The following is a 13,041-nucleotide window of genomic DNA, read 5'->3' as shown; positions in this document are numbered from 1 at the left end:
TCGGTGCTCTTTTCTATATACGCGGTCCCTCGAGAATGCTCTTCTACATATACTCGGTCCCTCGAGGATGCGCTTCTGTTGTAGTTTCTTCGCTGGTTTTGGGACCACAGAGAAGGATTGGACTGCTACCTGTCGTACATGAAGAGTCAATGTAGAAATTCTTTGACTCGAGCTTGGTTGGTGGAGCATTTGTAGTTTTACACAAGTCTCAACCGGCTTCAAAACTAATGTATATTTGATGAGCGAGGCTGCTCTTCAAAAGCTCGTGTATCTCGTATGATCATATGCTCTTCTCTACCTACAATACTCCCTTTTCGTCTCATGCTTTTCATATCCTCTTTGATCTTCCATCTCCACTCACATCTTGATCTCTCCGGGCAATTTGATGTCTCGGACATCCACGCCCTTCCGCAACTCTGCTAACCCAGGCATTTTGCCTTGCTTCATCAGTTCCGCACTCTGGCTCATGATTGGATCCATCATCATACTCGCCACAGCCACCACGGTGTCACCTTTCCCGTAGAAAGCAGCGAATTTCCCTTCTTTCGGCTCACCTTGCATGACCAATTCATCCCAGCCGTTCGGAGTATTGCCACAGTATCTCAGCTGACTGCCCAGTGCTGACCAGAATACTGGTATGAAGACCTTTGGTTTGGAGGAAGGTGAGACGATGGACTTTGCGGCAGCGCGGCCTGCATTTTGGGCGACATTCCAATGCTCGATACGGGTCAAGCTGCCGTTGCTCCCGGGGCCATGATAGGGGAATGTTGCTATATCGCCAATCGCATAGACATCTTTTAGACCTTTGACAAGAAATCCTTCATCGACCTGAAGAGAGCCGTCCTTTTCCAATGACACGGCCTTGTTGTCTTGCAGGAAACCAGTAGCTGGACTAACGCCGGTGCCAAGGATGACAAGATCGGCAGGCAGAATTGTACCATCCTTCAAAGTGACCGAGCCGACCTTTTTGGAATCTTCCTTGGAGGGTCCGGCGGCCTCGACACCAGCGTTCATGTGAAATTTGACACCATTCTTCGAGACGAGATTTTGGAAAATCTCGCCGGCCTCGGCGCCCATGATGCGCTCCAAGGGCCGAGATTCCATGCCTACGATTGTGACATCGTTTCCCGAGGCTAGACAGTTTCCGACTTCCATTCCTATGAAGGAAGAGCCTACGATGACAACCTTCTTGCCTTTCTTCTCGCCAACAGCCGAGACGATAGCTTGCGCACTCGAAAGCGAACGGAGGAGGAACACATTGGATAATTCCTTGAATCCGGGCAGCGGTAGTAATTTGGGTACGCCGCCAGTGGCGAGGATGAGCTTGGTATAAGGGTAGGAAGAGCCGGATTTGGTGGAGACTGATTTCTTATCAAAGTCGACGCTGGTAACTTCGTCCGAGACGGTTTCGATGGAAGATTCTTCGAACCATTCCTGAGGACGCAACTCCAACTTGGATTTGTCTGTCATGAGGGCTTTAGAGAGCTTGGTGCGGTCGATAGGAGGGCTGGGCTCAATTGAAATCATGGTGATGGCGCCTTTGAATTCCTGTTCTCGGAGGGCCTGTACGGCGCCCATTGCTCCACTTCCTCCGCCCACAACCACGACCTTCTCTTGACCCTGAGCCTTGCATTTGGTATTGACGGCCCTCCTGTTCGCCTTGATCGTGCTCTCCTCTCCCTTGATGTATACCCCTCCGTCTTTCTCCACAATCTCGAATTTGGCCAAGGGGTCCAGAGCTGGGGCATCCTCAACGTCACCCGAAGAGACATTGAAGCAAGCTAGAATATATGGTTAGTAATCCTTTACTGAGTGGGTACCACAATTGAGGGGACTCACCTCCGTGCCACGCGCAGGTTAGTCTTCCGTCAGGGCTCAGGACTCCCAACTTCAATGGTGCTCCGTAATGGGTGCATTTGGCACTCATAGCATGAGTCTTGCCGTTCAAATTGGCCAGCAAGACCTTGCCATTTTCAATTCCTTCAACCTCCACTTCGCGCTTCTCTCCGCTCTTGAGGTCGAGCTTCGAGAGCCCCTTGATCTGGTATTCTTGTGCCATAGTTCTAGCTGAAGTGGTGATTGTTGATACTAGGAACTTGGTGAGCCGTGGAGGACGACGAAAGACGACTCGAGGTGTGTAACGAAGAAAGGGTGGCATGTAAAGAGTGTGGATTTGTGGATAGTAGTTGCGGAAACATCTCCATGAGGTAAGAAGCTCATGAACGTCATCATCACGGCACCTCCAGCTGCTAGCCCTAATCGATAATGCGGGCGCTAGTATTGCAGCCAATCATAGACGTTGTAATGATAAGTGAACCTCACTGCTCGTCTCTGGATTGACTTATAAAGCTTTCATATTTTCATGTCTCACTAAGGTTCATATTGCCATTCTCATCTCTCGGCCCTTACAAGACACGCTGAATCGCTAATCAATACTCTCATAACTGTTTGTCCATCATCGCCTGCTCTCAGGAAACAACCTGTCGTCACTCGCAGACCCTTTACCGCTGGTGCCGTTGCTGCCAGTTGGCGCCGAGGTTGTCTGCTGGTGATAGTCTCGCCTTGGTCCATCGATCGGTGCTAGATCATCCGCCATTGCATCCTCATAGCTTGGAGGTGCTTCGTCAGGAATATCTGACGGAGAAGGCTCAATATGATCGCTTTGCGCTTGAGCATGAGGCCGAGAAGGTCCGGGAGAGTGCCCAGTGGAAGGCCCATTGGCAGAACCAGGTGGGCGAAGGTTGTAATTTGAAGCAGGCTGCGCAGTGGGTCGATCCGCCATTTGGTCGAGCAGGGCTTGGGGAGGAGCGATCCCAGAATAGACTTCTACAGGCATTCGAACGGATTGTACTGTAAGTTCAGGCTTCGGGCTATCAGCAGATCCTGCGACGCAAATGGATTCAGACCTACGTTTATGTTCTGAGCAGAGCCCCAGGACAATCCAGCCTTGACTTCCAACTCGTAGCGGCGTGATATGTTACATGTGGCAAATGACGGTGAGACCGTGTTTGGCAAAGGGCGCTGCTTCCACAGGTTTGAGTCGACCTCTAAAATATTGTTGCCATTACCGCCAACGGTGCTGTTTAGAGCCTTGTCTATGTGGGCTTGGCTCATAATCACCCAGCTTTGAGCCTCTTGCCTTCGTAGTTCGTGGGCTCGAATCACAGTGAAGCCTACAAGTATGATACTCAGCGTTCTTAAGTATATAGTTGCTGGAGTCTCATTCTTCTTGGTAATTAGTATCCGTAGGGGTAGCGCTTCGTTGCAGGTGATGATGGCTGGATCAGGCAAGCGACCGTCAATACTGATGCTCGGAGGTGGCACTTCCGGGACTGATGGATCGGTGGTTGCCACAGACGCCTTCCGGAAGAGGCCAGGCTTTTCAGGCACATCAATACTTGGACCGAACTGGTGGGATCTTCTAGCATACGATTCTCGTTTGTTGGGAGAGGGTCGAGGTGGTTCGATAGGAAGAAATATGAATGGGTAGGTCTAGCGACGGAGTCAGTAAGAGGTCGTGAAATTCTTCCTGGCTCGTTGGCTTGTTCAAATAAACGACTCAACATACTGCTCTGAAATTCTCCTTATAGAACGCCGGTCGCTGCACCGTAGCTTTCACGTAGTAATGTATTTCTGCTTCTCCTGGAAGTCCATTGAGAGAAGGTGGAAGGGTTTTCTTCACATGCTTGTTCGTATCTCTTGCCATTTCAAAACGCAAGGCATTGAGGCTTGTAAGCAAGGAGTTGTTGTTGGAGCAGTCATTGTTGAAAGGGACCTGACCCTCGTATTAGAAAGCGGTAAACGTTTTACAACTTGGAGCATACCTTGAACCGGAAAGGGTAGGCATGAGGACCCGATGGTAGGGTATAGGCCTGATCCGGGCCTGTTGCCCTTAGGAGATCCGGTGTAGGAAAGACAGTAAGGACCTTGTAGAGAAGCTATGAAGCCGATCAGAAAAATGGTCCTTTGTCAGACGCAGTCCAACAGCACTCACTTACCTTGTGGACCTCTTGTCGTGAACCTTCCTTCTCGAAGCCGTCATAGTTGCGTCGCGGATTGATATTCCCCGCTAGATGAGATCTACTCTCCCCCTCGAGTTTCACGGTTATTGCAGAAACAGTCTCGGGACCAAGTATGCTCAGGATGACCACTCCGCTAATCTGGTCGAGATTTGTAAAGGCGCCCTGAGGCTTGTCGAGCTGTATCCGAACGGACATACTGATCAGCGATTTCGACTAAGGTCTGCCTTTCACTTGATGGATTTAGGGAGTATAATGATACAAGAAGAGACAGCGCATCGTGCGACTGCGACTTGGCACTTGCAGGAGCGAGCATGATTACTGCCGAAACTGCCTTATAGGAAGAAAGAAGTGCGGACGAGGCGGGCTGTGCTGAAAAGTTTCGACAAAGGAATAACGTACGGTGCAACAACCACATCCGGATGGTACGCTCAAACATTTTTTTGGCAACTACTCCTAATTTTACGTTGGCAACATAGGTTGGTCTTGATGCCTTATTACATGGTTTGCCATGAAGCTACCGACTACCTAGCGATACTCTACGTTTGAAAACAAACCTACATGGTGAGCAACAGTAACATGTTATCGATGTAGATAGAATGCCTTCACTTCTTCCGAGCCAAAGCATGTTGTCCTTCTCACCCATGCACACATTATCACCTACTCCTCATCGAACTTCTTGTGGTGGTTTTCTTTGTGGGGCTATCACGAGGTTCGCTTATCCTAGATTTTTGCACCCATCCTGGCCCCGTTGGTAAAACAAAGTCATCGTCATCATTGTATGAGTCGTCTGGAGGATCCACGGTATCGCTCGAGATGGTCAAGTCAACAATTTGAGAAGAAAAATCGGGTTGCGATGGGCGCGGCGTGCTCGCATCATCATCCTCATGCTCACCCTCGGAGTGATCAGGCTCCCAATCACGATTAGATTCTCTCTGGGATAGATTGGTCCTGCTATTGCGCTTGAATTTGCGACGACTCGGGGGTGAAATAGGATCTTCCTTTGCGTGCTGTGGTTTGGTTTCCCTTCCCTGTGACAGTCGTTTCTCGAAAGCTTGCGAAAACAACTCTGGTAATGATTCGTCAGAGTCAGCCCCGTCAAATACATTGACCAGTTTCGGAGAGCTTCTTTCAAGCGACGTTAGAGTAGGAGATGCGATGCTTTGAGATGGGGTTCCACGGATGCTACTCGGCGCGGTGAGATCTTGAGACGCGATCTGGTGGTCTGCTTCTAGAAGGCCCGAGCGATCCTGGGCTTCTTGCTGGAACACTTCGGTGTCGTCATTCATCTTTGGTAAATTGGGGTAGTCAATCGCGGATCTAGGGTTTGAGATGATTGAGCGAGCGGGTGGCTCGTCGGGACCTTGAAGAGGGACGCTTTCAGCTATTTCAATATCTAAAGCATGTACATGCCTTGACGTCTGAAGCGCTGCTGGCGGTGGCGATGATGCCACCTGGAATCCATTGGTAAGTGGGCTGGAGCTGAAACCGTGAAATTTCGGCGATGGTGGGCCCACAACAGCATCCTCATTGGGGTCGTTTCTTTGGCTAAGAGGGTTCTCATCTTGCCCGTCAATCAATTCATGACTTGCTACGCTCGACCGCCATCCAGCATCCTTGATCAGCTCGGAGATTTCATGTCGAGTTTCTTCGCTCGGCTCAGCAGCTTCCTTGTGGGAGGTTTCTTGAATTGGGCCATCTAGACCAACGCCTTGCGGAACTCTGTCTGTATCGAGAGCTTCTCCAGTAACGGTCCTATCATTTGAGTCGGAATGGGCTACGATAAGGTCTTGAGCCTGCCGCACATTATCCTGGTTGCCATTTTCGCCTGCAGCCTCAACCAGAATTGGGCTAATCAACTCGTCGAACGAAATCTCAATCTTTCCATTATCGTCTCCGCCATGTTCGTCATGATAGCCCGGCATCTCGAACTTGGTGTAGAGGCGTTCGCCAGTTTGTTCGTCGTACTGTATATCCTTCGAAGGTTGGTCACGCTTTGCAAGCGTCATTAATAGCGTACCGTCGTCCAAGATTTCGTCGACAATGGCCGTTCGGTATTCCGATATTTTGGGCTGCCAGTTGGTCTCTGCCGACATTTCAAGCTGTTTGAAGGCAACAATGTTTCCTTTCGCGGCTGTGTCTGGAGTCAAGGATGAACATGTAGAGAGGTCTTCGGGCAGAGCGGGAAAGTCATGTGTCAGGTCGTATAGCCTTTCCATTTCGACAAGCATATCTGCAGAGGCGTCTTCGGTCTCGTGGCGTAACTGTTCATTAGCTCTGATGGAATCTTCAAGACTCTCATCATGCGAGCGCTCCTGGCTTTTGCTCTCCGCCTGGGCTTTCTCTGTCGATGGTTCTCGTTCTGCCTCCTGTCTAGGCCAGTCGTCCTTGTTGAGACGCACGGATGCGTTTTGTAGATTATAGGAAATGTCTTCGTAACTGTTTTGGTTGTTGCGATGTGCAACCTTGTCTTGTGGATGGAAAGAGCTGTTTTCGTAGTAGTCATCGTTGTTACGCTTTCGTTTCTTTCCCTTCCGCTTTTTCGCATTGCCCGTGTTATATCCTCTCTGCTGTTGAGGGTCCCATCTCTGAACGAAAGGAAATGGCGGCGTGCTCAGCTCAATCCCCTCATAACAGCATTCTACGGCTCGCAAATCGATCTTGTCTTTCCAGCTCTCATCCTCTGCTGCAGCCGCAATGTCTTCGACTGTCTCGAAATTTTCGTCGACCTGAGAATCTTTGATAGGCCTCACATCTTTCATCAGCTTCTCCCGCGTCTTCAATTCATCGTCCTTGGTCATTGGTGTTTTAAGACCCAAAGAGCCAAAGAGCATACGCTTTGCGCCAGACATGTCAAGCTTGGATCGACGATGTTGTGATTCAGGCGCTGGTGTCGTTTGTGATTTTGAGCCTTCCATAGCAGGTGGAGTGCTTTGGGAGTCATTCGCTAGAACCTGTATAGCCTTTACGGGAGGCGCAGTGATCGAGTCTGGCACTATCGCAGTTACGCTAGTACTTATAGATTCGGTCAGCCGACTTTCTTTGGCCTTCATTGGCGAACAATTCGTTGAGTCTTGGACTTCTGCAATTGTTGAAGTGCTGGTAGGGTCATTCGCTGAAGGGTTTTCAAGCTCAACTTTCTCTGAACCCTCCTCACTTGCTGGCTGATCAGTCATGATGGTGTCCTGAATGGCTGCAGTCTTCGAGAGTGGGTCATCTACAGGCAGTTGATCCTCAACCATATCAGCACCCTTTTCCTGCAAGCTCGGATCAAGACTGACGTCGATGCCACCAGCAGCGATCGAAGTCATTAAGTCCTGTCTCTTAGCCTCAAGAGCAGCGCGAACTCCTCCAACAGCTATCATTTCCTGCATTTCTGGATGGGTAGTCTCCTCCTCGAATTTGTATAGATCAGCTTTAGTGGCGGTAGCTGGGAGCATGCCCTTGCTCTTGATGAAAGTCAGCCTCTTACTCTCCTTTCTCCGCTTATTACGGCTACGAGTCAAACTACTCCCATTGCCAGGTGGTATCGTGGATGGAGCCGAGTTTGTGAGCACAGGCGGCGCCTCACCTGCAGGCGTTTTCAATTTGACATTGCGGACTGCCCACTTCCGCTTCTGGCCAGCCTTTGGCGGTTCAGGCTCGGAGTCGCTGCTGCTGGAGGATGATGATCCTGAAGACGATGTTTCAGACGTTTCGGACTTGTGAGATATATCTTTGCTTGGCTGCTGCTCTGGTTCTGAATCCGAGCTCGAGCCACTAGAGGATGATCCAGACGAGGAAGTATCGTCGTCAGATATTTGATCATCCGAAGACGTCGAGGAGCTCGATTGTGATCCTTCAAAGAAACTCTAGCCACTAGTTAGCGAAAATGCCATCAGCGCAAACAGTAAACCGTGAAATGAACATGTCTTGCAAGTAATACAGCTTTTACAAGGACGCCACATACATCGCTGGATTCAGTCTCTTCAACCTGTGGCTCAGCATTCTCTTTATCAGATTCGTCCACCTCGCCAAGCTCAAAATCGCCATCGTCCGGGTCCTCTGAATCTTGCGATTCTTGAATGGTTGCGGGCGTTGCAGACTCGGCGTTTTCGAAACGCACACTTCTATTACTGCCGGCCGAGTCCCGCCTGCTCACACGTTGGGGGCTTGCTGATGAATCCCGAAGGATGCTTCTAATGTTCTCGGAAGAGCTCTGAGTCGAGTCTGCGGTACCGCGCTTCCTGACTCTGATTTCAGACTGGCTGCTTGGAGCCCCATCCTGTCCGTAAAAATCCAGTAGAGGATTACTGTATTGTCCAGCATACGGTCGTCCGTTGTCATCCAACAATTGTAGCATGCCTAAACCTTTGGGCGATCTTCGAGACCTAGTAGTCCGTTGTGGCTGAACATTGTCCACACTTAGTCCCTGTTCTGCATCCGTACCAGCACTAAGGTCCTTTTGTAAATCTTCTAGCTCGGCACCCAGATCCTCCTCTTCCTCATCGTCGGGCGCAAAGTCCTCTTCATCGTCACTCTCGTCTCCCCCCGTAGCTTCGTCGGCATCGTCAAAGCCAGCCCTGACGATGACTCGCCGATCGTTATTTGGTTCATCCGTGTCGAAACCTTCTTCCTCATCATATGTAATCCGTCTTCTCTTCCTCGGAGGTATTTTTATGCCCGGTCTGTCTGCTCGTCGTAGAAAAGGGCGACCAAATGCCACACCGTCGACCAAGTGCTTGCCATCTGCGGCGATCTGGTGTCGTCCAGATATTTTCCGAAAGCGTAGATCTTGAGTCTGTAGAGGCCGTATGCTGTGAAGAATTCAGCATCACCTGAATGAATTTATGAAAAAGAAGCCTAAGCTGAGTTACCCACCAGACCTCATCGTCCTCCTTCAGAACTTGGTTGATTTCGGAAAAGTGCAGACATTCGAAGCCGCGCACTTCTACCGAGTAATCCTCAAGGCCCCAATCCTCGGACTCAAGAGGTATGACTTCGTTGACCTGTTCCAGAAACTGCGAGATCGTGATACTGTTACCCGCTGCAAGAAGGGGAGGTCGGACTGCTGATGCCAAGGTCCACAACACTTGTACTGGTGGCAAGCCGTGCCTTTGAACCGTTAGCTGAAGTCTCATGGCTACAGGTCCCAGGATTCAATGTTTTAGATGTGGGGTGTTGGTGGAAGTGAGGGGGAAAGCGCGTTGACTTGAGACGCGGGGGCCGCAATTTATATCATACTCTCGCTTAGCGAGCCATTGACCAGAGCAGTGAGCAAATCATTCCCTGCGCGGTATGATTGACCAAGGGAAGGCATGAAACCTTAGATTCATGTTATAGAGACTATGGCGAATCTTAATTTATAGATAGCTCTAGAAGCAAAAAGGCATTCTTAATATCTGGCTCTATGTTTCGCATTCGGCGAATCATCTACATCCATTGCACCATCAGAGCCATTCACAATTGCACCTGTCATAGAGTTCGAGGGCTCATTTTGCCAGCCCAATTGTTTCCTTTTCACATTTGGTATCCTCAGTCTCTCCTGTTCCTGCAACTGCCTTTCCTCGTCCTCGCTCAGCATGGTGCCCTCAATGCTCACAAAACCAGTCTCGCGATCCATGCTCTTCGACGTGTCCACGTCCTTGACCCGGAATTTTAGCAGTCCCTCAATCTTTTTACCTGCCTGATCTTGAAAATAGCCTTCCGCGTCTTGCAAAGTCTGCCCAGCCGCATCGTCCTCGTCCGCCTCTGATCCGTCCGAGTCCGACATGGTGTCCTTCGTAGCTTGCTTCAATTTTCTCTTTCTTGGGGCCGTCATCCCACCGGGTATCCATTTCCACTCCCTTGGCAATCTCCTTCTCTCAATGCTTGCATTGAAGAAGTTTAAACAAAGAAGCCCAATAGTGCTCTCACTCTGGAGGTTGACATAGCCCTCTATCACGCTACTCTTCCGAGGCTTGAAAATGAGGAAGTCCGCAGTAAGCCATACGAAGCTGGACGCGTACTCGTCGATCGCTCGTGCATAAGCTGGATTGGACGCTTCGCTCTGAGGATCGGTGGAGAGTCGCGCATTCGAATAAGATACGATGACCCCATGCAAAGGCGGGTAGTATGTGAGGATGAGTGGAGAGATATGCTCGGCACAAATGCCTTGTAAAGCATGCTTTTGAGAGATTGGTGGTAGTGGTAGGTACAGAGAGGATACTTGCTGGTAGAACGGAGATATTGGCTCTGTCTGAGAGGGAATGTCGGGTTTGGACTGCGCTATATGTGATTTGGGCTGTTGATTTGACCTGTGCTTCTTTGTGGGCGAGGCCATCCCAAAATCGACCTCGTCTACAGCATCCCGCTTGCGCTTTTTCTCTCTCTTCTCGACATCCTTATCCTTCGACTTTCCCTGCTTCTTGCGCTCAAGCCGCGAGCTGTCGATCTCCAATGACATACTTCCTCGATTGTCAATTGGCGTGGATGATATCGTCAAGTCCCCACGTACTTTTTCCCGAAAAGCTCGAGATTTAGACTTTCGGCTAGCTCCATCGGCTAAAAGTCCACGCGACATCCCGGGCGATCTGCCGAGCCGCATAAATAGGCGCAAGTGTTTCAACACCTGTCTTCACCAACATTTTCCTTACCTTGTGGTCTTTCGAACATGTTCTGTACAGAAAGAATTCGTTTAGCATGTCGTCAACAGCAGTTCTCTCCTACGCTGGATGGGCATTCTTGCCCAATGTATGTACCTTTCACCTTAGAAAGCTGGTTTCAAGCGTGCCTGCATATATATGCATGTCTCAAGGTTGTGCTCTACTAACACGGAAATCTACAGCTCGTGACAGGGTGGCTCCAATCGATTTACTATGGCATCACAATCCGCGCCGGTGATCCTAAGCCGCAACCAGGGAGTCCTAGATACGTGAAACACAGACGGCGCATACACATGACAGTCATTATCGTTTACCTGCTATACACCCTTTATGAAGCGGACTATATAATACAACAGAGTGGGGATTTCTACCAGGATCTTGGCCTTGCTCCAGGAGTCGAAGAAAAACAGATAAAGTCGAGATTTAGGAGACTAGCTGCTCTCCAGCATCCGGATAAAGTCCCCACGGACGACCTAATCCGACATGCAGCTGCCGAATCCAATTTCGTCAATCTCAAAACCGCCCAAGACACCCTATCTGACCCTATCAAACGCTTTGCCTATGAGCGCTTCGGTCCCGATATGCTGAAATGGCAGCATTGCAAAACAATACGCGATTACTTGGCCACCGGCATACAGACATCCTCCCTACCCCTCTACGCCGGCTCAACCCTCATGATGGCCCTCTTGAGCCTCACAAATTATCTCCAATGGGGACGCTTCTGGCGATACTTGACCTTCGCAGGTCTTTTTCTACTCGAGTATCACACCATCACACGCCCCTACCCCTCGCCGTTACTCACCAAAGTTTTCAACCCTATACTCAGCAAACTGACACTTCACCCACCACTGCTACCCTTTCAGCTCCTCGCGCTAGCCCGCAAGACAACATTCACACTCTTCATCGCCTTCTCGCAGCTGGGAAACCTCTTTCCACAAGGAAAACCTACCCCTGCGGCGACTACCTCTCAACTCGACCTGCAGCAATTAGTGAGACTCGAGGGAACCGCTAAGGCCAGTGAGATCGAATCCAGTAGATTGCTGGCGATGGATATGGCGCCTTTTGCGGGCGACGAGCAGGGCACAAAGGAGTTGAGGGGAAGAGTGAAGGAGTGGCTAGTGAACAACACCATCAGGGCGGATCCCGAGGTCAGAGATGCGATGGGAAGGGTAAGTAAAAGACTCAAGCGAAGCTGGTAGCCAGATCTAGGCAGCATTCAGTGTGCGAATCGTATGGTGCGGCTGAATATGATGTCGATCGCAAGGCAACGGCAGCGCGTGTATGCATGCAGAACATCTCAGGTGGGGTTGATGGTCTCTGAGCGGATCTGGCCCATCAGACTAAGTAGTGATGACAAGAAGCACTTGGCACAGGCAGACAAACACAGCTTGTCCCATAGTACAGAGTATCGTAGGGTCTCCAAACTTTAGAACACACATGTTATAGACCTTGCCTCGCAACATCTGTATCTCGACGAAGGGGGAAGAGTATATGTATCTGTCCAAGAATCGATTGGATCTACGCTTAAATCGGGGGTTGCCGATAGTCATATAGCATCAGGCCATTGAGCAAGCAAAAGTAGGCGTGGAGGCTCTGACGGAGAAGGCGCCTAAGGTATGTATGTTTGGATTAGACCCAGGGTTAGGGCTATGGGTGACCCACGTATCGCCATCTCCTCATTATTTCTAGTATTCTACTCATTATCACCCCTTTTCACTCCCTGACTCCTGAATATTGTATGTGGAAACCACCAAGGCAGGCTTCCTTTCACTTGAAAGCATAATTGGATTGGCTTAAGATCCAGTTGCAGCTTCAATCCAACTATAAGCCTATGTGGTACTACTGTTCTTTGCCAATCCAACGAAGCCAAACGGGCAAATTTGTGATAACGATAAGTTAAACCTCTTTCACGCAGTCATTAGACGACAAATCAATAAAGGGATTTAGGAAATTAATTCCTTCGAGCCGGGACCAAACCGGCGACCCAAGGATAACACAATACCTTACAGTCCTTCTTCAGTGCGAATTAGCATTGGAGTCGACCTCGTGGATTTTGTGATTCAGATATACCGCTCTGAGAAAAGCCCGACGGCTGGGAAATGGGGGTTGCAAACCCTTGGTACTCGAGGGTTCCAGAGCATGGCCTTCCAAATCTGAGCGTATTCGAGGCTGCTAGACATTACTTTGAGGTGCGAGACAGATGCAAATTCGTAGATACATGTGAATGGAGCAAGCTGAAGCCAGAACGAGTTTGATTGGGAGAAGGGCGTCCATGCGTTTTCATAGACTAGGGCTCGAGTTGGAAATTGACCCGCAACATGCATGTTGAAACCTCCTGTATTTGGTCTATTTGTAAATTCGATTTCTCTGGTGATACAAGGTTCAGACGACGTAAGTAC

General features: G+C 49.8%; 4 protein-coding genes across 4 annotated transcripts; 1 reads left to right on the top strand and 3 right to left on the bottom strand.

Annotated features, from left to right (window-relative positions):
- Positions 1-357: 357 nt before the first annotated feature.
- HO133_009152 (uncharacterized protein) lies at positions 358-2,059 on the bottom strand (the record flags this gene model as incomplete). The annotated part of the gene is made up of 2 exons (XM_037300013.1): positions 358-1,781; positions 1,840-2,059. 2 exons carry the CDS (start codon positions 2,057-2,059, stop codon positions 358-360), a joined length of 1,644 nt encoding a protein of 547 aa, XP_037154839.1.
- A 396-nt stretch (positions 2,060-2,455) lies between these two features.
- HO133_009151 (uncharacterized protein) lies at positions 2,456-4,217 on the bottom strand (the record flags this gene model as incomplete). The annotated part of the gene is made up of 5 exons (XM_037300012.1): positions 2,456-2,863; positions 2,911-3,492; positions 3,569-3,775; positions 3,825-3,938; positions 3,999-4,217. 5 exons carry the CDS (start codon positions 4,215-4,217, stop codon positions 2,456-2,458), a joined length of 1,530 nt encoding a protein of 509 aa, XP_037154838.1.
- Positions 4,218-4,675: 458 nt separating this feature from the next.
- HO133_009150 (uncharacterized protein) lies at positions 4,676-10,443 on the bottom strand (the record flags this gene model as incomplete). The annotated part of the gene is made up of 4 exons (XM_037300011.1): positions 4,676-7,870; positions 7,969-8,815; positions 8,880-9,019; positions 9,436-10,443. 4 exons carry the CDS (start codon positions 10,441-10,443, stop codon positions 4,676-4,678), a joined length of 5,190 nt encoding a protein of 1,729 aa, XP_037154837.1.
- Positions 10,444-10,679: 236 nt separating this feature from the next.
- HO133_009149 (uncharacterized protein) lies at positions 10,680-11,841 on the top strand (the record flags this gene model as incomplete). The annotated part of the gene is made up of 2 exons (XM_037300010.1): positions 10,680-10,730; positions 10,825-11,841. The coding sequence occupies 2 exons, from the start codon at positions 10,680-10,682 to the stop codon at positions 11,839-11,841; spliced, it is 1,068 nt and encodes a 355-aa protein (XP_037154836.1).
- Positions 11,842-13,041: the final 1,200 nt, after the last annotated feature.

This window comes from Letharia lupina (assembly GCF_014066315.1).
Source record: "Letharia lupina isolate WasteWater1 chromosome Unknown contig_6, whole genome shotgun sequence".
NCBI lineage: Eukaryota > Fungi > Ascomycota > Lecanoromycetes > Lecanorales > Parmeliaceae > Letharia > Letharia lupina.
The sequence above is the reverse complement of the archived record's forward strand: the minus strand, read 5'-3'. Positions and strand labels throughout refer to the sequence as shown.